The sequence below is a fragment of the Cydia fagiglandana genome, chromosome 17 (genome assembly GCF_963556715.1).
Source record: "Cydia fagiglandana chromosome 17, ilCydFagi1.1, whole genome shotgun sequence".
Classification (NCBI taxonomy): domain Eukaryota; kingdom Metazoa; phylum Arthropoda; class Insecta; order Lepidoptera; family Tortricidae; genus Cydia; species Cydia fagiglandana.
Window position 1 is genome coordinate 99,960 of NC_085948.1, and position 26,964 is coordinate 126,923.

At 40.4% G+C, this 26,964-nt stretch overlaps 1 protein-coding gene across 2 annotated transcripts in view; it reads right to left on the bottom strand.

Moving 5' to 3' along the window:
* Positions 1-199: 199 nt before the first annotated feature.
* Positions 200-26,964, bottom strand: part of LOC134672780 (calpain-A-like) — a 47,241-nt gene continuing 20,476 nt past the window's right edge. For both annotated transcript variants that reach the window (XM_063530723.1, XM_063530721.1), the window contains exons 5-17: positions 21,945-22,129; positions 17,084-17,227; positions 16,588-16,774; positions 16,232-16,452; positions 11,751-11,923; positions 11,487-11,642; positions 10,937-11,126; positions 7,801-7,873; positions 6,382-6,435; positions 3,409-3,663; positions 3,032-3,125; positions 2,812-2,867; positions 200-2,122 (exon numbers count right to left, since the gene is read on the bottom strand). In XM_063530723.1, the coding sequence (XP_063386793.1) occupies positions 2,096-2,122; positions 2,812-2,867; positions 3,032-3,125; positions 3,409-3,663; positions 6,382-6,435; positions 7,801-7,873; positions 10,937-11,126; positions 11,487-11,642; positions 11,751-11,923; positions 16,232-16,452; positions 16,588-16,774; positions 17,084-17,227; positions 21,945-22,129 (1,815 nt within the window). In that variant the 3' untranslated portion in view covers positions 200-2,095. The remainder of the gene's footprint in view (positions 2,123-2,811; positions 2,868-3,031; positions 3,126-3,408; positions 3,664-6,381; positions 6,436-7,800; positions 7,874-10,936; positions 11,127-11,486; positions 11,643-11,750; positions 11,924-16,231; positions 16,453-16,587; positions 16,775-17,083; positions 17,228-21,944; positions 22,130-26,964) is intronic.

The following is a 26,964-nucleotide window of genomic DNA, read 5'->3' on the forward strand; positions in this document are numbered from 1 at the left end:
ACAAGTGGGGGATTATTATATTCTTTGGTAGGTACTAAAAGTAGTAGTTTACAACCTACTGTAGTAACTTGTCTTCTTCTGCCTAGCGTTATCCCGGCCTTTGCCAGGGTCCGCAAGTTTTGTTGGTGTAGTAACTTGTAACTCTGTATAATTGGAACTGGGAAGTTGAGAACATGCAATTGTAAAATGCAATAACACAAGTTGTTTGAAAATAATCTTTAATAAATAATTTAAATTGCACATGAACATTTGAAACTTCTATTCTATTAAATACAGCAATAAATATAACTGCCAGATATAATATCTCATTCTATAACAATATTATCTTAACTTATTAGGTCGAAGGCACACTCAAGTGGCCATTTGAGGTTTTTATTTCGCAGCAATAAGGTCGGAAATGGCTACTCGAGTGTGTGTTCGTTGGTACAATACGTTTAGCGTCTCGTAGGAATGGCGGGCAGGCTAATAGCTGTTATATTCTTTTTTGAGGTCTTCATGCTATAAATAAGAGTTAAGAAAAATATATTTCTTTGTGAAGTTAGAGAGGGAGTGAGATACAGACACAGTTGACAAATAGCCCGAGGTATAGTCGCTAACATAAAACTGTAACTAGGTATAATCGACATCGACAACCCGATTTCGCACGTACATAGTACACATAGGCACTCATCTCATCGGATTATAGCCATTCGAGTTTTGAATTTGTACATATCGCGCGTAAACTCGTAAAATCGGCGTGTTGTGAAATTAGTTTTGTTTTAGCGATCCTTTGCCTGTTTTTCATCTCAGTGGAGATAAGAAAAGAGGAAATTTTGGAAGGAATATTTAGTGGAAACTCTTGGCAAATCTACACAGTAGGTATTAACCTCACAGTTATTTTTGTTATAATACTACTTATGGTATTAAATCCGCCCGCCTCGCCTACTTAAGTATATCACAAGTGAGTGCAGCGAAGTGCACGTTTACGTTTGTACTGTACACGGTTTGGACGGATTGGTCTTTGGTCGCCGCTCATACACCTAGCGTGCGCACACGCAGCGCCGGCCGATTTACCACAGAAACATTCAAAAAACATGCAGTACCCTCCTAAAACCCAGAAGATTCAGTTTTATTTTTGAATTTGGAACTTTATTATCTTATTAAATAAAAGTTAAAATTGCATTAGTTTTAAAGTAAGGCCACGATAAATCAAAAATCGTGATATCGTGATAAACTTAGTGTACATACAACAAAAGTAACATCATAAGGTTTAAACATATAAGTAAGTACATATATAGTTTACCACGAAATGGGCTCGCCTCACCTCAGCATAATGCTGACCCGAGAGTCGGCGCTGATCTTCGGGCGAGTCCATTGGCGGGCCACGATCGCGGCTGTACAGTCAACGGTAAAAATATGGGTGTACAAATCATTTCAAAAATATGTCCCATAACTCTTATGTCAGTGAAATAAGAACTATGGGACATATTTTTGAGTAAGTTGCCTACACCCATATTTTTACCGTTGACTGTACGGCACGGCCTCGTAGAACGGAACGCATCCACTTGCGGCGGCTGCCAGCGCCATCTGGCCTACGGGGATAACAGCCTCCGGGACTCAGGAGGTTATGTCTAACACCGATATGAGCAAGAGAGGGACGATTGAACGAATGTTATTATTATGTTAGCTATAAACAACAATATCGTGATTGTTTAGAAGTCAAGATTGTAGAGAAGTAATAGATAAATATATGTATCTCTCCATTAGGAGATACGCCACAGGCTTCTCGTTGATAACAATTGGATAAATATGTAGATGTTTGCACCACAATTTCTTAGTTTGCAAGTAGTTATTTCTTATTTTATGTCGTGGAGGTCCTTCGAACCGGATTTTAAGGAGTGGGACTGGTACCGGTTCCTGGATTTTTGTGGGAAATCGTCCTAGCATACTGCAGTCGCACAAACAAATAAAATAAGTAAACATAAAGGTTCCGCAACAGACAACAGCGGGCTCAACAACATGCGCGTTGACGAGTAGACCGACAACAGCGGGTCCAACAACACGCGCCTCAGGAGACACCGACAACTGCGGGTCCAACAACACGCGCGCCTCGCGATCACGAGTAGATCGTCATCAGGATCATCTGTGGACAATATTATTTATTTATTTAAAAATTCAATTCAGGCAACAAGACCCATATTACAAATACCTTACAGATTAACATATATGCATTTTATAAACTTAAAAACTAAACACTATTTACGCGACAAAACGGCGTAATACATATATACCGGGTGTGACCTGTAACACGAGCAAATAATTAAAACATAGATTTTACTCCTCAAACGGTGACACTTTTGTTCAACAACTTTTAAAAATTATGAAATATTTTGAGTCCCTATTTTTCATACAAAATAAATATTATCTTCAATGGACACCGCCACGCCATAATATTGTGATTGACGTTGCTTGTCACGCCTTAAACATAACAAAATTCGCAATACATTGCGTCTTAGAATAAACTTTAAAGTGTATTGAAAAATCAAACAACAAGTTATTTTAAAAAGTTGCTAAACAAATGTTGGTCAGTATGAAGAATACAGCCTACAGTTTAATTTTTTGCTCGTATTACAGGCCACACCCGATATATACATATATATAGTAAAACTTTTACACTGGTGAACAAACGCTTTAACCGCCAAAGAAATCAACTGACGCGCGCGCTTAATGAGCTCAATATCAACCTTCGATGAAGCGCCGCACGCGCACCACGCGACATGTGGGATGTGGGTAGCAAGTATTAATTAACAAGTACATCATTGTTATACGAACCTCTTCCAACGAGAGAGGATTGGACTTCAGCTTCGTGTCGAGGAGGCGGTAACGTTCTGAAACATAAACAAAATACATGCTAGGTACATAAGTTCCGAAAAACTCATTTGTACGAGCCGCAGTTTGAACCCACGATTTCCGGATCCGGAACAAGGTCTTCAATTTTGTTCTTCTACAGTAATTAAATCAGTAGGTATAATAAAAAGAAACATATACGCACCGTGCGCGAGGTGAATTCTAGCAAGTGCTAACAGGAACGCATCGGCCGCCAGTTGCGCCTTGGGTGCGAAGCGGACCACGCAGCCTTCCAACACCTGGGGGAATATATCAAGTATTACTTTAGGTAATTGTGATTTATGTGAAACTTGTACACATCGGGCCGCTAGAATATGGCTGTCATGGCTGCCCTCCCGTGAGATGTCGTTACGGTAGGAAGTAAGGTGAAAGCTCGACTCATAGTGGTTCAACGACCACATTCGCCACATTTTCTACCGAGGCGCTTTCAGCGCTCTCCCATAAATAACGCCCTGCATACGGTGGTCTCTCGTGGTCGGCACCGGCACCGGCGGTACCTGCGGGTTCGGTCTGACACGGCACCTTGTTGCTGGCGTGCACGCCGGCCTGGCGCAGCATGTCGCGCGCGCGGTAGGCGGAGGCGGCGCCGCAGCGCTGGTGGCGCGCCCACACGCCGCGCCACAGCGCCAGCAGCCGCGCCAGCGCCGGCACCTCCGCCGCGCGCATGCGCCCCGCCACGCGGGCGTCGCGCAGCGCCACCAGCGAGCGGCACAGCGCCAGCGGCACACCCCCGCACCCGCTGCGCCGCAGGGCCGAGCGCAGCTCCGAGGCGTCCACCTGCGCAATAATACTTCCAGCTTCAAGGGCCACCCTACACCAGCGTCTTTGCTGCGACAGCGTCTTGGCGGTCAGTGGCATCACTCAAAAATCACGTTTGGCACGAGAGCCCCACTTAAATATTTATTGTATTCTGTTTTTAGTATTTGTTGTTATAGCGGCAGCATAAATACATCATCTGTGAAAATTTCAACTGCCTAATAACTATCACAGTTCACGAGAGAAAGCCTGGCCCCTATTTCACCAAGCCGACATTTGTCAGTGACATATGTCGAGTGATAATTGTCAAGTGGCAGGTGACAAGTGACAATTTCGTAAACTGTTTTTGTATAGAAGTGCTTATAAACTTGTCAGGTATTTAGTTACAATTGATGATTTGGTGAAACAAGAGTAGTTTTTATAAGTCGACATATTTGTCAATTTGTCGGTAATTCTTGACATGAGATCGGAGCTGCGTCAGGCTTGGGTGACAATTTTAGTGTTTTGTTGTTAGCAAACCCCGTTATTGGTAAACGTTGGCAAAACTTTGTACCCTAAATTCGCCTTTAGGGTACAAATAAAAATCGCTTTCTTAACAAGCATGAAATCACAAAAGTGCTGCACTGCAATAGTCTTTGCACCTGGCGGGGACCATCTCCGGATGTATCACATTGTGCGTTCGGGGATGGTATCCGCCACGTGTATCCCTTGCTTTTAGATTAAAGTGTCTTAAAGGGTCTCTGCGCTATTGGCTTCGGCCCCACGTACGCCTCCCAAAGGTCCGGGACCCCATGGTCCCGAGATATGGAAAAGACATATAAATAGTAATTGTTGCCTATGAAGGCAACATTTAGGATTTGGATTCGGAATAAGTATCAGAATATTTTTGATTAAGTTGGGGACCGGTAGCGAAATTAGGTATATTTAGGTAGGTATTGTTTTTTTAATAATTTACTTGGGCGAAGTTGGGCACTAACGGTAAAGTTAGGGTTTTGGTTAAAAAACCGGCCAAGTGCGAGTCGGACTCGCGTTCCAAGGGTTCCGTACATTACACAATATTTAACAATGTATTTTTTTTATGTGAAACGTGAGTGAATTCTCTTTAAAAAATCCGTAGGGGGTCGGATCAAAAACTAAGTAATTAAGTCCGACTCACGCTTGACTTTACATTTCTAATAGGTTTTCCTGTCATCTATAGGTATAGACCTATTTTATGTTTTTTTTTTTCAAAATTTTAGACCCTGTAGTTTCGGAGTAAAAGGGGGAAATGGTAATTTTTTGCCTATTCTCTTGAATTACTTCTCAAATGAGATCCATACAATAAGCTCTTTCATTTGATATGTCACATGATATAGTTTGATAAACTTAATTTTTTAATTTTCTCATTTACCCCCCAAAAGTGGTCCCCGTGTTTAAAATTCGTTTGTTTACGTTACATGTCCATATTTGGGTCACAAACTTACATATGTGTACCAAATTTCAACTTAATTGGTCCAGTAGTTCTGGAGAAAATCGGCTGTGACAGACAGACGCACGAGTGATCCTATAAGGGTTCCGTTTTTTCCTTTTGAGGTACGGAACCCTAAAAATAAATCTCCGCGAAAGCAACAGAGGTGATATTCTTATACAAGGGAATATATAAAGTAGGTACGAATAGATTTCTACTTTGACGTCACTTCACTTTGCATTTTCAGAAAAATAACTTAAAAGTAACAAAAAAATAATGCTTTCACGCCTTGTCAACAAATAATGTAGGTATACGCTGCATTAGACGGGGTTGGGGTCTCAATCAATATCATGTTAGTGATGACAACACGGCACATTGAAAGCAATTAACGATCTCTTGTCAAGAATTGACAAATATATCGACTAGTAAAATTCACCTTGTTTCACAAAATAATTGTCATTAAATTTAAGATGGACAATTGTACCAAAATACCTGTCATGTTTATATGAAATTCTATACAAAACAACTTACGAAATTATCACCTGTCACCTGACAAATTGTCACTCGACATATGTCACTGACAAATGTCGGTGTGGTTAAACAGAGGTCAGTCATTTTTGTCGTACTTGGTGAAATAGGGGCCTGGTGACAGACATACAGACGGACAGCGGAGTCTTAGTTATAGGGACCCGTTTTTACCCTTTTGGTACGGAACCCTAAAAAAATTAAAGACTACGTAATCATTATTAATGAAGCCTATGTATAATTTGTACAGTAATTGTTTTTATAATTATGGCACAGATTAACTCACAGCCTAAAAATTATATGTATAATATTAGGGATCATCCATTAATTACGTCACATGAATTTCTAGGTTTTTTTACCCCTCCCCCCTCCTTGTCACATTTGGTCACATTTTGCAAATCTCTCCCCCACCTGGTGTGACGTCACAATTTAGGCAATTTTGTTTTCAACGAAATCGGCAATACTAACTCGGCAATATTTTTGGTAAAAGAAATATTAGGTAATAATTTTATAACACAAAACCAATTAGGAACGAAAATTGTTTACTTCCAAAACCTCATTATTTAAATGAACTGCGAATAAAAAAATATAAATTAATTTTCGGTTACTGATGAATAGTGATGAAGTTAAAGTGACGTCACAATGTTTGTGACTCTCCCCCATGTCACAACATAATGTCACATGTCACATTTTCTTGACCCCCCCCCCCCCCCCTAAACGTGTGACGTAATTAATGGATGACCCCTTACATTATTAGCTTAGCTTACCTCTTCTACTTCCTCCTTTCCGAACAGCTTGACAAGCGTCGCCCGCAACTCCGGCTGCCGAGTATAAATTAAATTAAAAAGTATACTTCCTTATACAAAGCATGTCACTTTAATCACTATTACATTCGGTAATACCTAAGCCTGTTCCAATGTTGACATCCCTAATGAATGACAGTTCGCATGCATGGAGCATTTATTATAAAGGAACTCCAAGTAAAGTTTAAGTTACCTATAGCTTTTTTGGCCGTGAGCCGCGACTGATAACTACTACGTAGGTCACTCGATAAGTTTTGAGATACAGAAAAACTATTCAAGATATTAGCACTATTTATATTACATTTTTTCAAAATACTCTCTATCATTCTATATTCAAAGTTCCATTCATCTAAACCAACTTTGAAAACATTTTTGCCAGTCTTGATCCTATAGGGCAGAAGTCGCAACTTCATCAGTTTGTTAGAGAAAACGCGGGATCTAACGACAACAGAGCTTCCTCACTCCAAGATATTGATGTAGGATTATATTAACGCTCCCCGAATTGACCGCTAGGATCTTCTCTATGTCCTTGTATGTTATTCGTGGATCTTCTCGCACCAACATTTCAGTAGTCCACACGTTTTCTGCAGTCACTGCTGTTTGCGGGCGACCACTTCGGTGGTCGTCTTCGAGGCTGGTTTTACCACTTTTAAATTCGTTGAACCATCTAAAAACTGTTGCCCGTGAAGGAGCAGAATCTTCTAACACTGCCTGCAATCGTTGCAAACACAATTGTTCAGATAAACCAAATTTAAAATCATAAAATATCATAGCACGCAAATGTTCGCGGTTAAGCTCCATCGTTTCAAAGAAAAAACGCGGGAACCATTTTGGAAAAATGACTGTAATATATTCATTTTTAGTTTTCCGTACAAAACTTTGTTTACGGAACACTTATGGGATCACTTCGGTCTTGCAAATCAGTAAAATACGTTTTTCTCAGAGACCGTTTGACATAGATACCTAAAATTTGGAACAGTTATAGCAATTACCACCACTCATATTGTAAATAAGTCAAAACTGCTTATTTAAATTGGAGCGAATCGGCAACTTGTGTTCTATTTTTAAATAAATTTGCTTTTTAAAAACATATAATTCAGGTGCGTTCCATTTTCGAATTTCGAGCATCTCAAAACTTATCGAGTGACCTACGTAGTAGGTGTGGCAATGATAGTCTAGAATGTAGTTTACAATTTCTACAGTTATATGTATAATTATTATAATTAATTGTGTTTTAAGTTTTAAGATAATATATATTTTATCATAATATGTATGCTAGTTTTAAGGTATATCTATGGACCAAATAGTTGTCTGAAAAAAATAAAGATTATAATTTTCATTTTTTTTTCATTTAGGTACATGGTTATTATAAATAGTACTGACTGGTATCGGCTGCCGCTCGTCCGGGAACTCGGCGTTGATGCTGCGCACGATCAGGTTGTCCTCGTTCACCTCCCTGCAACAAGCAACTTACTGGGTACATTACCTATACCTACGCTCATTTACCTACTTTGTGGAGTGCTACAAACGGAGTGCCGCTTAGTGACGCGAATTGGGTATGTGTTAATGCTCAATTCAAGGTCACATAGTGCACTATAGCATATTTTTGACTACCACACCGGAGAGGATAAAATTGGAATCTATGGTTGGTAGCCTACGCTCAGCACAAAAGCAGGGAGCGTGATGAAGGTCGCTCCAACACACGTGTACCTAACTTATCGCAGACACATGCATATTGGTTGGTTAACTCACGAAGTATGAAAGGGGCCACGGTGTGTGCGCGCCTCGCGGTGTGGTCATCTCAGCCATAAGACGTCCACTGCTGAACATAGGCCTCCCCCTTGCCAGAGTTGGGCAAAATGTAATCGACTGACGATTAACGATTAAAATTAACCGACTTAATCGCGAGCAACGATTAAAAGTGACGATTAATTAATTTTAGTCGAAAAGCTCCGACTAATATTGTCACGATTAAATTAATCGTCGACTAATTACCGGCGATTAATTTTTTTAATCGATTAATTAGTTCGATTAATTTTCTCTCGATTAATTTTAGCAATAAATATGGTCTTTTTAACCGACTTTAAAAAAAGAACGAGGTGCCTAATTCGTCTGAAACATTTATAAATAATATAAGTAACAGACGAATTTTTATGTATGTTCACTTGGAGACTATTAATTTCGACCGTCTTCGAATTTTGTTTTTGTTTGAAAAGGGATGTTTTAGAGTTCGTCCCATTTTGTTATCAATAAAATACTGAAATCGCTATAGGCATACCTAAAGCAAAATTATCATTTTTTTTTAAACAAACACGTGCATTTGCTCTCGAAAGGTACTTACTATTGTGCGAATTATATAGACCGGCTGACGAAAATATAATAATGGCATTTTAAGCTCTGTAGGCAATTTTTTTTGTTAAAGGTTGTTCTTATCTCGGGTTATGTTGACAGTTCTTAAGGTCGTATAACAATGGCAAATTATGGATAAACGGATTGTTATCTATTTTGAAATTTCTAGTCCTGTGTAAACAATAAAACAAACCGACAAAGAGTACGTATGCTTAGTATTTTATGTCACTGTATTATATGCCACGTGTTATTAGTTTCTCAACTTACCCAGGTGTTTAACCCTTAAATGCATGATTTTGTCTTTTTGCCGGAAATTAATATATGTATCACATAATTGTTTCCTGATTCTAGGAAAAATGGTAAAAAAAATATAGCATCGATTTTTACTGCGAAATCAGTGTTGGAAGTTGCATAGGCTAAATCATATTTTATGTAAATATATAATTACATACTAGTAAGAGATATAGGAAAAATCTTACTGCCATCAGAAAGGTATACTATTTGTGATATTCCTATGATAAATTCTTGAAATATAAAATTATTACAAACCCCGAAAAATGTGCCCAAAATCACATTGTAAGTACAGTGAAACCTGGTTAATTGGCACCTGGATAAATGGAAAACCTCAATAATTGCAACCAAAAGTCCGGTCCCGGTCCCTTGAGACCAAAAGGCCTCTATAATTGAAAATTTGGAACCTCTATAATTGCAATTCAGATTTTAGTGCTTTTCGTAATTTTGCCTCTATAATTGACCACATCGCAACTTAAGACCTCTATAATTGACACTGAGCTAAAAAAATCCGTTATTTTTGCTCTTGTTTTTACCTCTATTATTGAAACGAGTCTTGCTTGTTACCTCTGTAATTGAAATAATGTAGTTATAGACAGCAGAAACAATATTTTAATAGCAATTATCATTTTATTTATATCTCCATCCAGAATTTAATTTATTTATTGGGTATCTATCACGGCCTGTAGTAGGTGAAATAGTTTTGATCAATAAAAAACAAAGTATGCTTTTTACATTCTAATAAAACTTTCTTCTACAATTCAAGAGAATTTTTTTAAACCCAAATGATAAGAAAATAAAGTGTACTGTAATTAATGTAGTGTAAAAGTGCAAGTATAGACAGAAGCAATATATAAACCAGAAACCCAGAACGTAAGCGTGTAAATCAGTTTAAATGGTTATTTGCACCTCCATAAAAGAAATTTGTCAGAACGCAACCTCTATTAATGAAAACCTCTATAATTGACACAACGATTTTTTGAACCTCGTTAATTGAAACGACCTGCTTAAATGAAAAACCTGGTTAATTGACAAAAACTGGCCGGTCCCTTGAGATTGCAATTATCCAGGTTCCACTGTAATTACTGCATTGACAAGTTGAAACCTTATAGAAAACAACTGATAAGAGGTAAGTAATGTGTTTGCTCTTTCATACACATACGTCGTTCTCTTTCTAATTTTTATACCTGCGCTACAAGCCCTAAACCCTTACCTATAGTTCGTTTTTTTAGCATTAGAAATTAGGTAAACAATCTTGATGTGTCTTTTAATTGAAAAACACATTTTAAAAATAAGTTACGGCAAATATGAAACAATTATGAATCTAATACGATCATCTATATTCTTCTGCTTTCGTAAGTAATAGTTACTGATTTTTAAAAAGCGTTTTTCTATTAAAAGACATTTCAAGATCGCTTACCTTCTTGCAAGTTCTTTCTAATGCTAAAAAAACGAACTATGGAGATGCCGCGCTAAGTTATCCGCATTATTATAGTAACCAATGTAACCATCTTATATTATTGAAGCACATTTATAACACTGGAATGGTTTTTAATGTGTACACAAGAAGTTTTGATTTTTAGTTACATACAAAAATGACCACCTGTCTACTTTCAATCGAGAGTTAATCGAGAAATTTAATCGATTAATATTAAGATTAATTCAATTTCAATCGTATGTTAGGTCGACTAAATTAATCGCGATTAAATTAATCGCCGATTAATTTTGACGATTAACTTTTTTAATCGATTGATTAGTCGATTAAAAAGTTAATCGATTAATGCCCATCTCTGCCCCTTGCGGTGCGGTGCCGGCAGGTAATGCCCTGCTGCATGGGAGCTAAAGCTAATATTGTGAGAAAGGCACTGCATGCACACACCATATATCAGCATGCTGGTCGGTCAGCACCCTCAGCAGGAAGGCGGCCTCGGTGTGGGCTCGCCTCGTGTGCGGCACGAGCAGGTACTCGCCCGCGGGCAGCGTGAAGAAGGTGGCGACCTCCCGCGCGCGCGACCAGTGCGTCACGTCGAGGGCGCGCAGGCCTGTCAGCGAGCGCGGCGCAGTGCCACCTGAAACATAGTAAATGTTTTAAAAACGGACTGACAAGGAAAACTAAAGTAGCTGTAGGTAATAATAAAACTATTCTACCTAGTCATAAAATAATCATCATATGCAACTGATTGTCAGAAAGTTTGTGTAGGTACTTACTAATAAATAGGTGATAACTTGATTCGCAATTTGAGGTCAGTTCTCTTCCTTTAACCCGTGGAGCGCCCTACTGTCACACGTATGCTGGTAACTAGTATAGGATTCCATACTACGGTAATTTTGGGGCGCTCCACGGGTTAATTCCCCACATAATAATGCCATAACTGGGGCACCTAATGTAACTACATAAGAATAATAAAGCTAGTTAATGTAATATCAACCTGGAGGGAGCTCGTATAGAGCGAACCCGACCGCCTTTAACCTAGTCCGTCCGCGCGGGCAGTACTGCTGCAGCACGGACACCACGACGTGGCACTTGCCGGCGCCCGCGCAGCCCGGTATCGACACGTGGAACTGCGGGTTCGTGCCGGTCGTCTCTGGAAATGTACAAGTTGATGTCAATTAGGGTCAGTTGTACCAAGCGCTGGCTCTCGCATCCAGTCATCAGGGCCAACACGCACCAGCTCCACACGAGACCAGCTCACCTGTAGCCTCAGGAGGTCCGCCCGCGTTGAAGCCCCGCCTCCACCTGCGCCTGGCCAGCACAGCCCTCCAAGGTCTCCTGGCGTGGAGCGCCGGCTCTCGCATCCAGTCATCAGGGCCAACATGGACCAGCTCCAAACGCGCGAACACGCAAGCGAAGTCGGAGAAGGACATCCTGAAATACACACAAACACAGTTGCATAATAGTTATTTACGATACAAGTACGGAAAGTGGGAGAAACTAGACTAGTGCGGGAAAGTAGCAGCAGCGCAATATGTACGTACTGTAAACAAATAGGTAATATCATATACAAAATTTAAAACGAAAGTTCTCAGCCACACATAGTTATATTAGTTAACAATTTGGATGCAAAAAATAAGTACCTACAATTTAAGCTCGTTCAAATGATACCTCACTTGACCAAGTAATTACTGGTTACTATAAATATAGTCCCGAAAAAACGATTTTCTGATCTACCTCGTCGAGCAATTAGAACAAGTCCTGAAGGTGCATTCACAGCACAGTTAACTTGTTGCGGGGTGTGGAGCAACACTGTGCAACACGGTAACATTTTTTTTTATTATTATGAATGGGCTTACTCATGGCCACAGACTAGCCGAGGCGTAGACGTGGCCTACGATGGAGCGAGCTCGCCCAGAAGGTGCCTGTTCACTCTTGAACAGGCACCAGGTTGATTAGGTAGAACTAACGTACTTATTTAGAGACTTACTTACTGTTGCACAGTCCAGTTCCACAGTTGCTCCACGAGGGATTACCGGTGTGGATGCACCTTTAGGGAATAAGTACCTCAAAAATAAAAGGGCAACACTAAAAATCTCAATGCAGCACAGTAACGACCTGCGCGGACAGCGCATGAAGCTAACTTCTCCCACGACCTTAGCCGCAAGCAAGTTAATAAGAATAGGTAAGAGATCTCGCTGTATACTTTAGGTACCTAAATACCTAATTAGGTATCGGAATTCAGACAAAAAATCGTAACCGCAAGTTAGATAACGAAGTAAATGGTGCAGTTCAGCGGACAACTATCGCTGTCGGTTCTCTTAATCTAAAATTAAAAATTAATTTAAGAGCGCCATTATCAATTGAAGAAACACTTGAATTACTTGGCATTTTTAGAATATTTTAAAGTTACAAACTATTCTAGGATATCCAACGGGAGCGGGCAAAAAATTACCTATATGCCCTTAACTTACTCGTACAGGAAGAAGAGGTTTTTTATCCACAAAAGTCTGTGTGACCCATATTCTAATATGTAGTAGTAGTAGAACAGCTAGTCCAGTAACGAACGAACTACAGGGCTCTCTCCGGCCGGATCGAGAGCGTGGGAACCGGCGCTTGCGCAAGTACCGCCGCGCCGCCGCTCATGTGCCGCGCAGTCGCCGGCACTCCCATTTTCTAACTACTACAGGTTACTATACTAGTTTACTATTATTTACAATTACAGGTACTGTTGAGTCAGGGTCTCCCCAAATATATCGACGCGCATTCGGCAAAAGCCGATAGGAAAAGCTTTATGTCCGCGCAATAAGAGCGAAAAAGTCGTCGTTCGGCTCGGCTCGCATCGGCCGGCACCTGCCAACGCGTTGACGGCTTTTTCGCTCTTATTGCGCGGACATAAAGCTTTTTCCTATCGGCTTTTGCCGAATGCGCGTCGATATATTTGGGGAGACCCTCAGGCTTTCAGGCGAATTTTGCGCCGAACGTCGCTATAAACGTCTCTATTTTCCATGTAGTCTTACACATTTTTGGGAAACGGCCGAATACATTAGTTCACAACCAGTGACAGCTTAGTATGTTGATGGGCTTGGTATTGAGACCACAAAACTGCCGGGAGACATCGACGCAGTCCATTTACTTTAAAATAATCCTTATAAAATAACTTCAGCTTCGTTGCAAATACTGCATATTTCACTCAAACTAATATGCATTGCCCTATACACGTGCGAGGTATCAAATAAAAGCAGATTTATAGATACTATTTTTAGTTAATACGCTACTCTCAAGATACATACAGTTGGGTTTACACGAATGGTTTAGGAACTTACTGTGTTACTTTTTAACAAAAGATATTTGGAACTAAAGCAGCAGTTTTGTGAATTTAAATCGACTGATAATTGACCTATCCGCCTTACTGGCTTGACCTAGGCATCGGCAAGTAAAGTAATAACAAGGTCAGAGAAGTAGGTGGTAGGTAGGTAGGTAGTTTTTTTATTTTATTATATTAACTTTACCATCCATTTCATTCCATTACAACTGAGCAAAGAAACCGTTGCCGTATTAGTTTAGATTGTAAAAATGTCCGATTGAGGAATGTGCGACGACACAACAACGTCAATGCAAAATCTTATTCTAACTTAAGCTCTCCTATGTCTCCACGGAATACAGTAACCTTATTAAAATTCTGTGTATTTCGCCTATTTATCCATTGGCCATGACATGTGTGAACAGTCGTATTGTCGTGTGTTCGCTGTTCGCACGGCCCGACCCGACCCGGCCGGCTGACCCAGTGCGTCGGTCGCTCACCTCGGGCATGCGCGCGCGGCGCATGGGCATGCGACAACAACAACAAACAACCTGTTTGCTGCGCCCGCGACGGCAGGTGGTTGTAAACAGAGAACAGCAGGTTTGGTTTAACTATGTCTGGTACGGAGGCGGAGGTCAGTTATTGAACCAATACTTAAGGCACATACTACACATCGGACCCGTATAGCGACGCAGGCCAGTAAGTGCGACAGACTGTGAAAACAGGCTAATAATACTGAAATTAGATGTTATATTATACATTAATTTAATTAAACTTAATTCGGGTCAAACAGATCACTGTGTTACGTTCTTTCCTGTGGACATACACAAAGTTAAGGGATATAAAGATTAATTTTCTTATTTAACCCTTATCCACGTAAAAAGGCCCTCCTTTTATTTACAGAACTATGATAAAATCATTACTTACATGCCCACAAGCTGTTAACTATTGCCCACAGGAGAGAAAACTAGCGTGTTCGCGCGAACTGTACATTTTTCTCCCCTGTGGGCAATAGTTAACAGCTTGTGGGCATGTAAGTAATGATTTTATCATAGTTCTGTAAATAAAAGGAGGACCTTTTTACGTGGGTTAGGGTTAAATAAGAAAATTAACCTTTATAGCCCTTAACTTTGTGTATGTCCACAGGAAAGAACGTAACACAGTGATCTGTTTGACCCATTCATCTCTTTATTATAATATGTGAATTGTTACAATTAAATCACATTTTGAAGTTTAGATCCTTATGACAATTCGACAATTTCAAACTTTCGCGTTTTGAACTAATAAGTCATAAATTGAGGGTAACAAAATAAAATCGTTATAAACCCGATAAACTTGTGATTTGTTATTTAATATACTCGTACCTAGATCCTATACTAAATATGTATCATACGTTCCAAGCCATTATATACGACACGACAAGACCACCAAACAAAACTTTAAGCCTTACGAGTCCACGAACAAAATGTAATATGTTACTAAACAGTACTCTTAACTGATGATCGATGGACCTTATACCCTTAATACAACAAGGTGTACATAAGGTCAGCAACTGCGCGGACCGCGGCGGTTCGTACACTAATGACGCTGTCCTGAGACTCCAGAGTGCTTTCGGTAAATTATCATCATTACTCGGATACGGATAAATGATAATTATCGAGATAAAACGCGGTAACGTGAATGCCTTTCTCAGTCGAGTTTCTTTTTATTTTTACTAACATTTACGTGATTCAAGAACACGACTGTGAAAGGAGTTACCGGAGTCTTTAGAACGTCATAATTAATAATACACTGCTTTATCGCGAAGTTAGAAAGAATAGGCAAGAAGTTTGGTTTTTTACGCATTCCTAAGAAACTCCCCTTATGAGTGTAAGTAGGTATTAAATAAATAAATAAATTAAATATCATTTATTATCAGGCAACTAAGGCCCATAGATACATACATACCTTACAAACTGACATACATACAATAGTAAAATCTTACAAATACCTAGGTTAGGTTAGGGTTTTAGGTATTATATGTACCTACTGTAGTGTATAGGTACGGCTATGTCGGCTACTTCCTCACTGGAACGCAACATGGCCCCCTCACAGTCAGCCATCTCGTTCATGCCGATGATGTTCACCATATAGGTCGTTACACTACTTAGTACCCATACGCCTCACCAGAACTCGCCGGGAAAGAAAGCTCATGCTTCCTGCTCGTCTCTACATATCGCTCACTACGCAGACAGAGGCATAGTCACTCTACATACATAATTAAGCCTCTACATTACACACATAAAATGTTCCTCCTAACCAGAACTCGCCAGGATGCAAAGCTCTTGCATCCAACGTCCCTGTGCAACGTCCACATCCGTCAACGCCCTCTACTGCCGCTGCTCCGCGCCCTCCCTCTCCCGCTGTCACCACATAGGTACCTACATAAAGATTCTCACCAGAACTCATCGGGATGTAGGGCTCTTGCGTCCAACGCGTCTCTGTCCACATCCGTCAAGGCCCTCCACTCGGCGCTCCCCCTCGCCCAGGCGCCGCGCCACGCGCCGCGGCCGCGCACGCGCACCAGCGCCGCGCCGCCGCGCACGCGCGCCAGCCCCGTCACCACGTACGCCTGCCCCGACGCCAGCCCCGAGCGCCGCCGCCATGTTGACTCCTTTTCCTGGAGACATAAATATTTGTGTAAATAGGTAGAGTTAGTCTTGTGATAGCCATACCAGTCAGATGATTGGGTAGAGCAGACAGCGTGAAGGAATGATTGAGCTACCTCTTCCGCTCTGTCTGCATGTATACTAACGCTAGGAGTAGCGACGATGATGGTGGAGCGCGGCGCCGCTGAGTGCAGCACTTGCAACGTCAGCGGCTGCGGCTGCCGCTGCAGGGAGAAGGATTGGACTATCCCTCCGGTCAGTTCTTGCAGGGCTCGCGCGGTGCCCTCGGCCGCCGCGCCCGCCGCGTGCATCGCGGCGTACGACCCGTACAGCCTGCCATGCAAAAACAACGCCTTTAAGTTTTATCTCTGGTTATTTCTGGACACGATCTGTAGAAGACGATCTTTTACAGTAACTTTACCACTTTGCAAATGCAGTGCAAATAAAGTGGCACATAAATCAACGTCCTTGAAGCCATAAAGAAAAAGAAGATACTTAAAATTATATGCCTCCTCCTGCCAATGCCAGCAAGCTCACGCCAAAGCAGAGAAGTCATTCAAGAGTCGAAAAAATAGTAACAGAGTTTGTTCTCCACTCGTGGTATGGCTAAAGTGAGCATTGTATTAAAGAGAAACAACTCACTTGGCGTAGGCCTTCTCGAGCAGCGGCAGCGTGAAGTCGCCTTGCCGCGCGGTGGAGGCCAGCAGGCGCGGCACGGCGCCGCGGCACGGCAGCCGGTCGTCCACCACCACCTCGCGCCACGCGCCGAACACCCAGAAGCGGAACCTACAAACACATTATTACTTATTAGTCAATCAATGCCATCGAATGCATGTCAACGACGCTTAAATATAACAAAAGATTCGATCCTATCTTATATAAAACTTAAGCACTTATGCTTCTACCTTACTTATAAGGTAGAAGTACTAGTGCTCGACGCTGCACTAGTATTCGACATGGGCACTTTATGTCAAAGTAATATAGGTTAAATTTGAACGGCAAAGATTTTACTATATTCAAATTTAATCCTTGTCACTTTGACATAAAGTGCCCATGTCGAATACTAGTGCAGCGTCGAGCACTAGTACTTCTACCTTACTGGAACCTCTAGCTAGCTGGTTGTGACTTTATCAACAAAACAAAACAACATCTTGTTTAAATTGTTGTTGTCATAAAGTCACAACCAGCTAGTGAGAGCATCAAAATATCTCGGATGCAATGTGACTACATTAACCCTTTGTCTTGGTTAATAATCTACTAAGTATTTAGGTAATCTATAATGTATAATAGTTATGTAAAACATCTGTACGGATATGATGGTCGTTATTGTCTACGTGACAGCGTGATAAAACGGTGTCCGTCACTTTCTATCCCACGGTGTTAAAAAGTGACAGTTATTTTATCATATAAAGATGGATAGCCATCCATAATACGCTGCCTGGAAAAGATAAAACTATTGTTTTCTTTTCTTTCCTATTCGAGTTCTGATTTTAAAACTAGCCTCCTCTACTAAAACGAAATGTATGATGTGGGCACCATGACAACGAGCTGTGCTGCGCGGCGCGAGCTGCCGTCCTCATTATAGCGGCGCGGCGCGAACGTTCGTGTCCCCTTTAGGATTCACGGGACGACCCGCCGAGTTATGATCGTATGCGCACGTACTTGTCCACGCAATTACTTGGTCGATTGTGAGCCTTACTGAAACGAGATAAAGTCCACGAAAGCTCTGTGTATTACATCCACTACGGCTTTAAGACAAAATGCCGTATGTCTCTGTCACACCTATATGAAGATGTGCTTTTAGGTTGCTAAGAGTAAATATGCATGAAGGCACGTCCTTGTGGACTGTTTCGGCAACGTCGCGAACTAGGCTACCCTTCCTAAATGCCTATGCATAAATTATTATTAGTTACCAGCATACTTTATGCATAAGTATTCTTATGATTATATAATCACAAGACACTGAGCGAAACATCTTCAAGTACTACTTACGAGGACTTACTTAATCTCTTGTAAAATTATAAGAGATTAAGTAAGTCAAAGTAAGTGCCGTCGTCAATAAAGTACTAAAGTCATGAATGACTGAGATATGTATATTCCTAATCAGTAATTGCAATTTGTATATACCCAAAACTAAAGTGTGACAGCATTATCCGGTAAAACACTCTACTCCACCACACATAAAACACATTAAATTCAAACTACCGACCTGACTAACGACTTACTCCCTCATCGATGACAAAACTTAGCAAAAGGTAAAGGGCCCCTGTTTCGGCAGGTTAAGGCTCTTGAGAGTGAGTTGAGAGTTTGTGTATTTTTTTTTAATATTACTAAGCATATCAATACCTTGAAAGCTTTTGAATATGTTATATTAGTTCTTTGTTAATAATTTAATGTATAAACTGTAGGGTTTTAGTTGAAACTTTTTTTTATATGAATTTTTTCGTGAACCTCTTATTTGGCTCCCATTTCGTGATACAAATTTAGGTCAGCTTCTAAATTCGTGAATTCGTGTCCCCTGTTTCGGCATAAAGTTTTCTTAGAGTAATTGGTGATAAATTGATAATTTGCTGATAATCATTTTAAATATTTAACGGTCTTACCTATACTTGGTCAAGCAGATCTTGTCAGTAGAAAAAGGCGGCAAATTTGAAAAATGTAGGCACGAAGGGAGATCGTCTCATAGAAAATTTGAATTTCGCGCCTTTTTCTACTGACAAGATTTGCTTGACCGTCTATACTTACGAATAATTGTAAGGTCAAATTAAAAATAATAATAAAAAAAATGTTAAATTGAGAGTTAGCTTAAAGTTTTTTGTACTCGTCGACTTTAATGGTTGAATTAAGTAAGACTTAGGTAAACCATATGGGTACTTTAATACTTGATTAAAAGTCAAACTATTTAATTTAAATAAAAAATAAAAAAATAAAATTAAAAAAATAAAAAATAATTAAAAATAATAATTATTTACAAAAAATAATTTACTATCTTATACGTTAAAAATAAACATACACAAAAATAAATCAAATTTCAATAATAAATAAAATTGTGCTAGTAGTTAATATGAGAATATACGTGGAACATACCTTAAAATTTTTAACTCGGGTCACATTCAAACTCGTTTTATGAGAATTCTAGTGAAAAAAACATATACCGAATTTCGCTCATACGAAACTCCATGAAATACATTAATTGTTTTCTCATTTATTTTTTAATTATCTTTGTTGTTATATTTAAAAACAAGCACTCAAAATGTATCTAGAAAATCCTTGATTCGTTAGTGGCACGAAATAGGAGACACACGTAAGATAAAATGACCGCTATTTCGTGAGTCGATTTATTGCAATTTTAAGTTATTTCTATGCATATATTCAATTTTTTTTCTTATCAAATCAATTACTAAGGAACCCACAGAAACACTCCCAAAAACTTTTATTCGAATGGGTTTAGCTTTTCCTTCCTATAAGCTTAACAAGTGAGAGCGCGCACCTTACGCCTAAAAAAAGTGCACGCATACAACACAGCTATTCGCGGCCGTCTAACAGTTACGACCGTCGTATTACTCTTAGTTTAATCACTAAAATATTGGTTATCATTTTATTGAAGAGATTAAATAATACAGATTTTTTTCATATGTATAATTTGAATAAAAGATATTTGAATTCCTTATTATTTGCGCCAGAAAAAAAACTAACGAAATAACGTACTAACACGAACTTGGGGCCGTTTACCTAACCTCATCCTGTTCAATTTTGTATTTTTCTAATAAACAAAAATTTCAAAGTGTACCTAATATAGGCACAAACCTAACTCTGCATGGAATTTGCAGTGTGGTACAATGTATGTGATTATTAATAACAATTGTCAATGAAAATACATATGACAGACGGCGCCCACCCCCCGTGCGAGCTAATGACGAGGAAGGAGCTAAAGCTAAGAAATCAGAGGTGTAATTAGAGTACGATACAAGTCAAGTTAACTGGCGCAGTCGCGCGCGACCGGCGCTAATAACATTCATGATTATTAGGCGCATTCTGATTTTAACAACAGGTTATGAATTAGATCTGGATTAGTTATGGATCAGATCTGTCAATGTCCAAAGTGGCATTTTTGTAGAAAACTACGTCTAAGTCTACGATATCTTTAAAAATCGTTTTCAAGAAAGCAATCATCGGATTTATTTACTCATATCACATCAGTCACATCACATACAAAAGTAAACGTCACCGCTATAAAAGCATTGCTGTCGTGATCATCGCAGTTACTTATAGAAACAACATACAAAATATAACGGCAACACGGCATCAAATGTCACAAGCCAACGCTTGTATGTACAAGCCTTTGCAACAAGTGACCTGCGAGTTTACATAATTGCTGGTTAAGTAAGACCAACGAATTCAATCGATCGTTCAAATGCCGCAATGTATCGCAAATCAAATGCGAGTAGGTATCGGTGACATTTGGAGAGGCTATTAGCCGGCAGGGTGCGGCGTGGGAAGGTCACGGATTGGATTGTATTGTCGTGTTCGGCCGGCGAAAGATAAGTGCCCCAGCGATTTCGATATCGATGTGCCTAAAAGAACTATCAAATAAATGCGGCACAGTTTCCGACTGCGCGCCCTCTATAAAAAAGTTGATCTGGTCATTATTATTGATTGCGGTGCCTATATTTCTTTTTTGAAGTGAAAACTTCTTTAGCGGCGCTGAGCATTTTTTGAATTGGGGAAAAAATGATAAACCCGATTCAGCGTAACGCGTAACGTAACGCTGACGTCATGTGTCACGGACAATGTTATTCACCAAAGAACTTTAGTCATAACGTATCATAATCAGGTCAATTATTTAAAACTGGACTTTTATATTAAGCAATAAAGCTCAATGTTCTAATCTTGTACGGGCTGAAATACGAGGATCTCACAGTTACATTCTAACTTTATATCACTCAAATATAATTCAATAAAGCTACATCTTGATGAAATCGCTAATAAAAGTGAACTCTAGTACTGGTGAATAAAACTCAAAATATCATGACCAAATATATTTAGATGCGAGGTCTGCAAGGTAACTTTACAATTTCTATTCGAATTTTAAACAATTAACGCTAGGTACAAATTTAAGCTCACTGGCCAGCAATTTCGGAACTAAAGTTTTTCAATAGAAAGGAGGATGGATCAATTATATGTATATAGGTACATAGTGCTGCAGACATTTTGGACTAGTCATTGAGTTTTCACTTCTGTCGGCACTCCCGGAGTGCAACCTGTTGTTTTTTTGCACATAAAACTATTCAAATGGCAGACTTAGGGTCGGTTGCACGAAACTGTTCGTATCGTTAAAGAGTTCGCTAAATTTTTAGGTATGGAAAGTTTCATAGTAAAGGGCCGGGGCGCGCCGGCTGACGTTGATCAGTCTGTCAAATGTGGTTGGTGCAACTGGCCCTAAATGGCTTAAGGTTTCTTGTAATTGTTTCAAGGTTTCTTGTAATGGTTTAGGTTGACATACGTGAAGGCGCCCCTGTAGTGGTCCCTGAAGGATTGTGGTGGCACTACGCGCGCCAGCAGGCGCGGCGTGGGCGCCAGCGCGGCCGCCGCGGCGCAGAGGGCGCCGGAGCCCAGGGCGCCCACCTCCACCTCCCACGCCGCGTCCTCCGCCTCCGCACTCAGGAACAGTGGGGCGGAGCTCAGCTCCTAAAACAACATCAACAACATGCACAACGTTACAAATAGTGTAAACGACGACCACTCTCAAACCTGTCTCAAACAGACAGCATAAGGGTGAATCTAAATATGCAATGTACGATGAGTTAAGAGCATGCCGCTAAAAACTGATCTAGTAACTACGACACTCAGATGACACCTCTTAAGACTCCTTTATGTACATTTATTTATCAAATAAAACCGGGCAAGTGCGAGTCGGACTCGCGCACGAAGGGTTCCGTACCATAAAGCAAAAAAAAAACGGAAAAAAATGCAAAAAGAAAACGGTCACCCATCCAAGTACTGACCACGCCCGACGTTGCTTAACTTTGTTCAAAAATCACGTTTGCTGTATGGGAGCACCACTTAAATCTTTATTTTATTCTGTTTTTAGTATTTGTTGTTATAGCGGCAACAGAAATACATCATCTGTGAAAATTTCAACTGTCTAGCTATCACGGTTCGTGAGATACAGCCTGGTGACAGACAGACGGACGGACAGCGAAGTCTTAGTAATAGGGTCCCGTTTTACCCTTTGGGTACGGAACCCTAAATTACTTAGGCAGACACAATCATTTTTCCTACACCGCGTACAAGTGGACAAGTGGTATATACGTAATTGAAAAATGCGTTTAGTTGTTGTGTATATTCATGCGCAAATATTTTTATCAATTACCGCAGTTACGGCTTTTTTAAACACGTGCTGGAAGGGCAAAAGATCCCTCTGGCCACCTAGTTGCCAATTTTGGAGCCATCAGTTTGACTAGACTCATATTCATTAATTCGTTGAAGCCTGCAGAAGCGACATGCATACAGATGATTCCCACAAGCGTTTATGCATTTACTATGCAATGAGGTTTGGACGTGACGTTAGAACCACATACTTCAGATTGACGTGTCCGGCTGCGGCGCTTTTTGACTGTACCTGATGCAATACTGTGCATAACTAAATGGTACCTTATTAAGGTATCCGTGACCAGCAAAGTAAGTTACATATATTATTATTTCTGTGCTTTGATACCTTTGAAAAAGAATAAATAAATATTAAATGGGCATAGTCACACCCCTGCAACTTATTGATTTAACTTGACCTTGAAATAACAAAACAGTGTCAATACTATTCACATTTTGCGAAAAGATCTTAGATGCATTTCCTAGCTCATAGTTAATTGCGGAAGGAGGCTGCCGGAGACGCACGTCTCGTCTGAGCGCGCAAATTGCGCGATTAGCGGCGCCGGCGCAGCGCGACGCGCATCCCCCTCCCCTCCCTCCCCCGGTGACCCTCTGGCGCCGCTCCGGCTGTCACTGCGCATGCATCTTCCACAACCGGTTCCAACGAATACAACAAGACCGGCATTTCATCAGTAACCTATACCATGAGTCACTGACAACACTGGCATATACTTATATAAACGTACATTTAACGAACTTATACTTTTTAACCCACTTATACCCAATTTAAGCACCAGATACTTATGCCACTTTCAATCACTGAGCTTCACTGTACATCTACACACTATTCCAGTGCAGATTTAGGAGCTTATTATACATTGGACCATTTGGACCCAATTGGCACGTCGCTTCGATTTTCGAGCGAGACAACGCTATGCGCCTATGCGCGTTTTATAACGCGCGGAGCGACGTGCGGTGCGAATCGGATCTAGTGTGCTAAGCTAAACGCCTTAAGGACGCCACATGATTCAATAATTTTGAAATCTCTAATCATATTCTCTAATCTCCGACACCGATAAGTTAACCTCGAATGATTACATGATGTCCCGGCCCGAGAAAGTCATTGGTCCTAAGCGTGCATAATTGAATTTACACACTTTTTCAGCAACCATCAGGTACGGTCACGCATCTATCTTTTTCTAAGGACAGAAACTGGCATCATAGAATAGATAAAATAAACAAGAGTTTCCACGGTGCACGGTGCACGGTGCTCCGGTGCGGGTCAACAAGAGAGTCGCTCGGATCAATCAATCGAAACTTTGTAAATAAGCAGGTTTAGTGCCAACACTGATACTCGTAAATGAGTGATAAGCTTCAAATGAATAGATGACTAATAGTCTCTATTTAGCTAGGTCTTTGGTCAGTCAGTAACACAACTTATTTAAGAGAATACGATTGTGGGTTCAGCTCATTTTGAACACCGCACTCGCTTAGCTACTTTTGATGCCAACTGTCTTAAGAGACTTTAAACAGTGTACACTGCTACCCTTAAGATTAGGTAATATCTATATTTTCTTAGAAATAAGTTTTCCAATCCAAGTTATAATAGCTTGAAAAAATCCGAATATTTTCAGAAAACAAATCCGAATATTTTCAGCAGCAAAAAATCAGGCAAGCAATCTCATTAATAATATGAGTGTTAGTAGGATATCCCGCTCCGAGAAATTGATTGGTCGATCGCGGCATGCCAAATTGAATCTACACAGTTTTTCAGTGATCGGGCACGGTCACGCATGCGCCGCACCGCCCGCCGCGCCGCGCACGCGATAGTTACGCAACCGATGCGCACGCGCACGTCAGCTTAGGGTTGTCAGGCGGCAGGAACAACAACAATACAATACAAGCTTCCAGGAACTTTCCTGGAGTATATTGTATTATGTTTAGCTAAAGGGTGGTCAACAGACAGAGGCCGCTTTTTGCAGCCGTTTATATGACTACGAGAATAAATAAATAAGAGGATTAGAGCAATTCTCAAATTTTTTTATAAAGAATGATCTGAGAATAAATCGAAATGTACAACAAACAAACTTTTTGAGAATTTCTCATTAAAAGCATTTATTGTAAAATTATCCTAATTTGCATTTCTGTAAATTAAATCCTGTAAAGAAATTATAATAAAACGTACCGAGTACGAATACCAAGATAAGTCGATAATAGTATTTTACAGCCATTCTGAAAATCGTGTACTGACTTTCCATCACTTTCGCACCTTCTTTAGAAACTAGGAATTTAGCCAGAATTAAGGACATTGGGTACAAGATTGTATCATTTGTTTTATAATTTTTGTAAAGACATGATGCTTTTCGTTGTCGAAGCGATAGCGATGGTAACCTTGGCTAGGCCGGCTGGGAGCCCTGGCCGCTCCAGCCCGGGCCGGGGTGCCGGGTGCCGGGGTGCCTGACCGACGGAACTAATTCTGCGAGAAGCGGTGCTTAATAGGAAGCCTATTCCAATTGCACTAATTGATCTCATTTAGATAGATCATGCGCGCTCGTACCTACAGCCAAGTGACCAACTATTGAAACAAAGCTTCTCATTACACTCATTACATGGCTAATTTGGCTGTCACAATCTATTGCTGATTGTAGGTAGGTGTACATAACTATATATTGATATATTGGTGCAATGATTGATGTTAAAATAATATCAAATTGCAAAGTTCGAATAGGCCCCTGGGGATCTCATTCTTTTTTCTTGTACCGAATAGTATCTGTGATTTCGAAATCATCGCGGGGCATCATTAAACTGCCTACGAGTAATTATTGTAACAGCTAATACAGTTCATTCATGATTCGTTCCGGGCGAGGCGGAGCGGAGCGGAGGCGTGATACTATTACCTAGTACAACAAATCTACGAGTAATATTTGAACGTGTAAAGTAATTCAAATCTGAATTATGATATATTTGACAAATCTCTAAGGCTACCTTTCTAGTTTCCACTGAGCCGAAGCTCCACTAATTATATACTTATATTGGTTATATAATTTCCGCACATCTCTCATCTTAAGTTCAAGTTTTTTATTTGCAATCATCTCCGCTCATTTCGGCTTCATTGAAAATGCAGTTAGGTACTTACTTCTACTTTCTAATCTAATGCTAGCAACCCGGGAATCAAAAAACTATTTGCACTAGAGATGCACCGGATATCCGGTTACCATCCGGTATCCGGCCTATCCGGCCATTACTTTACTATCCGGCCGGATACCGGATAGTGACATAATATCCGGCCGGATATCGGATAGTAACATTGCTTGATTTCGGAGTAAACCAATTGGATTTGAGAAGCAGACACGGTCATAATGGTACTTGTTTATTATTTTAAAACAATTTAATCATTCCACTGACTTGCACGCGCACTCATTTCGTACCTAGAAATGAGTCCGCGCGAACGTTTACTAGGAAACAGGTCAAACCTGCAGAATGCGCACCTGAAAAACCGAAATGTAGTTATGGTTCCGCTGGCCGAATATTCGTCGGCCGGATACCGGATATCCGGCCGATGTTTAGGCCGAATATCCGGTATCCGGCCAAACAACTATCCGTTGCATCTCTAATTTGCACCCAGAACTGTTTCAGTTTTGATGGGAATAGTCACGTGACTTTTCGGAACATATTATCTGTCATCCCGATACGTTTTACTTTCCGTTTAGCGTTTGTCGATGTAGCCATCAGATATAACGGAGTGGTGACAAGATGTTCACAATATCTGAACACGCACTCTAACGCCCCCCTGACAATAGAGGCGTGTTCATGTATCTGATGGCGACTGTACGATAGTCACCTTGGCTAGGCCTCCTGTACATGGCATAGGAATATAAAAAAATTAAAATATAAAATCTACAGACAGAGTATGTGAGTGTCGGTTTAGTGGTTACACTATCACTTCTACTGTAAGAGCGCGTGCGCACAAGGATGTTTGCTGGGAAAGCGCGCGCGCAGGCTGGTTGTTCCAATGTTATAGTTATTCCTAAACGGCGAGTACCGTCGCCAAATAGTTGAGACCTCGAGGGTAACACACTTTAGCTATACTCGTAGCGTATTAGAACCCAATTAGAAGTAGATTATGTTGCATATTGATAAAGTTTTTTAGTGAC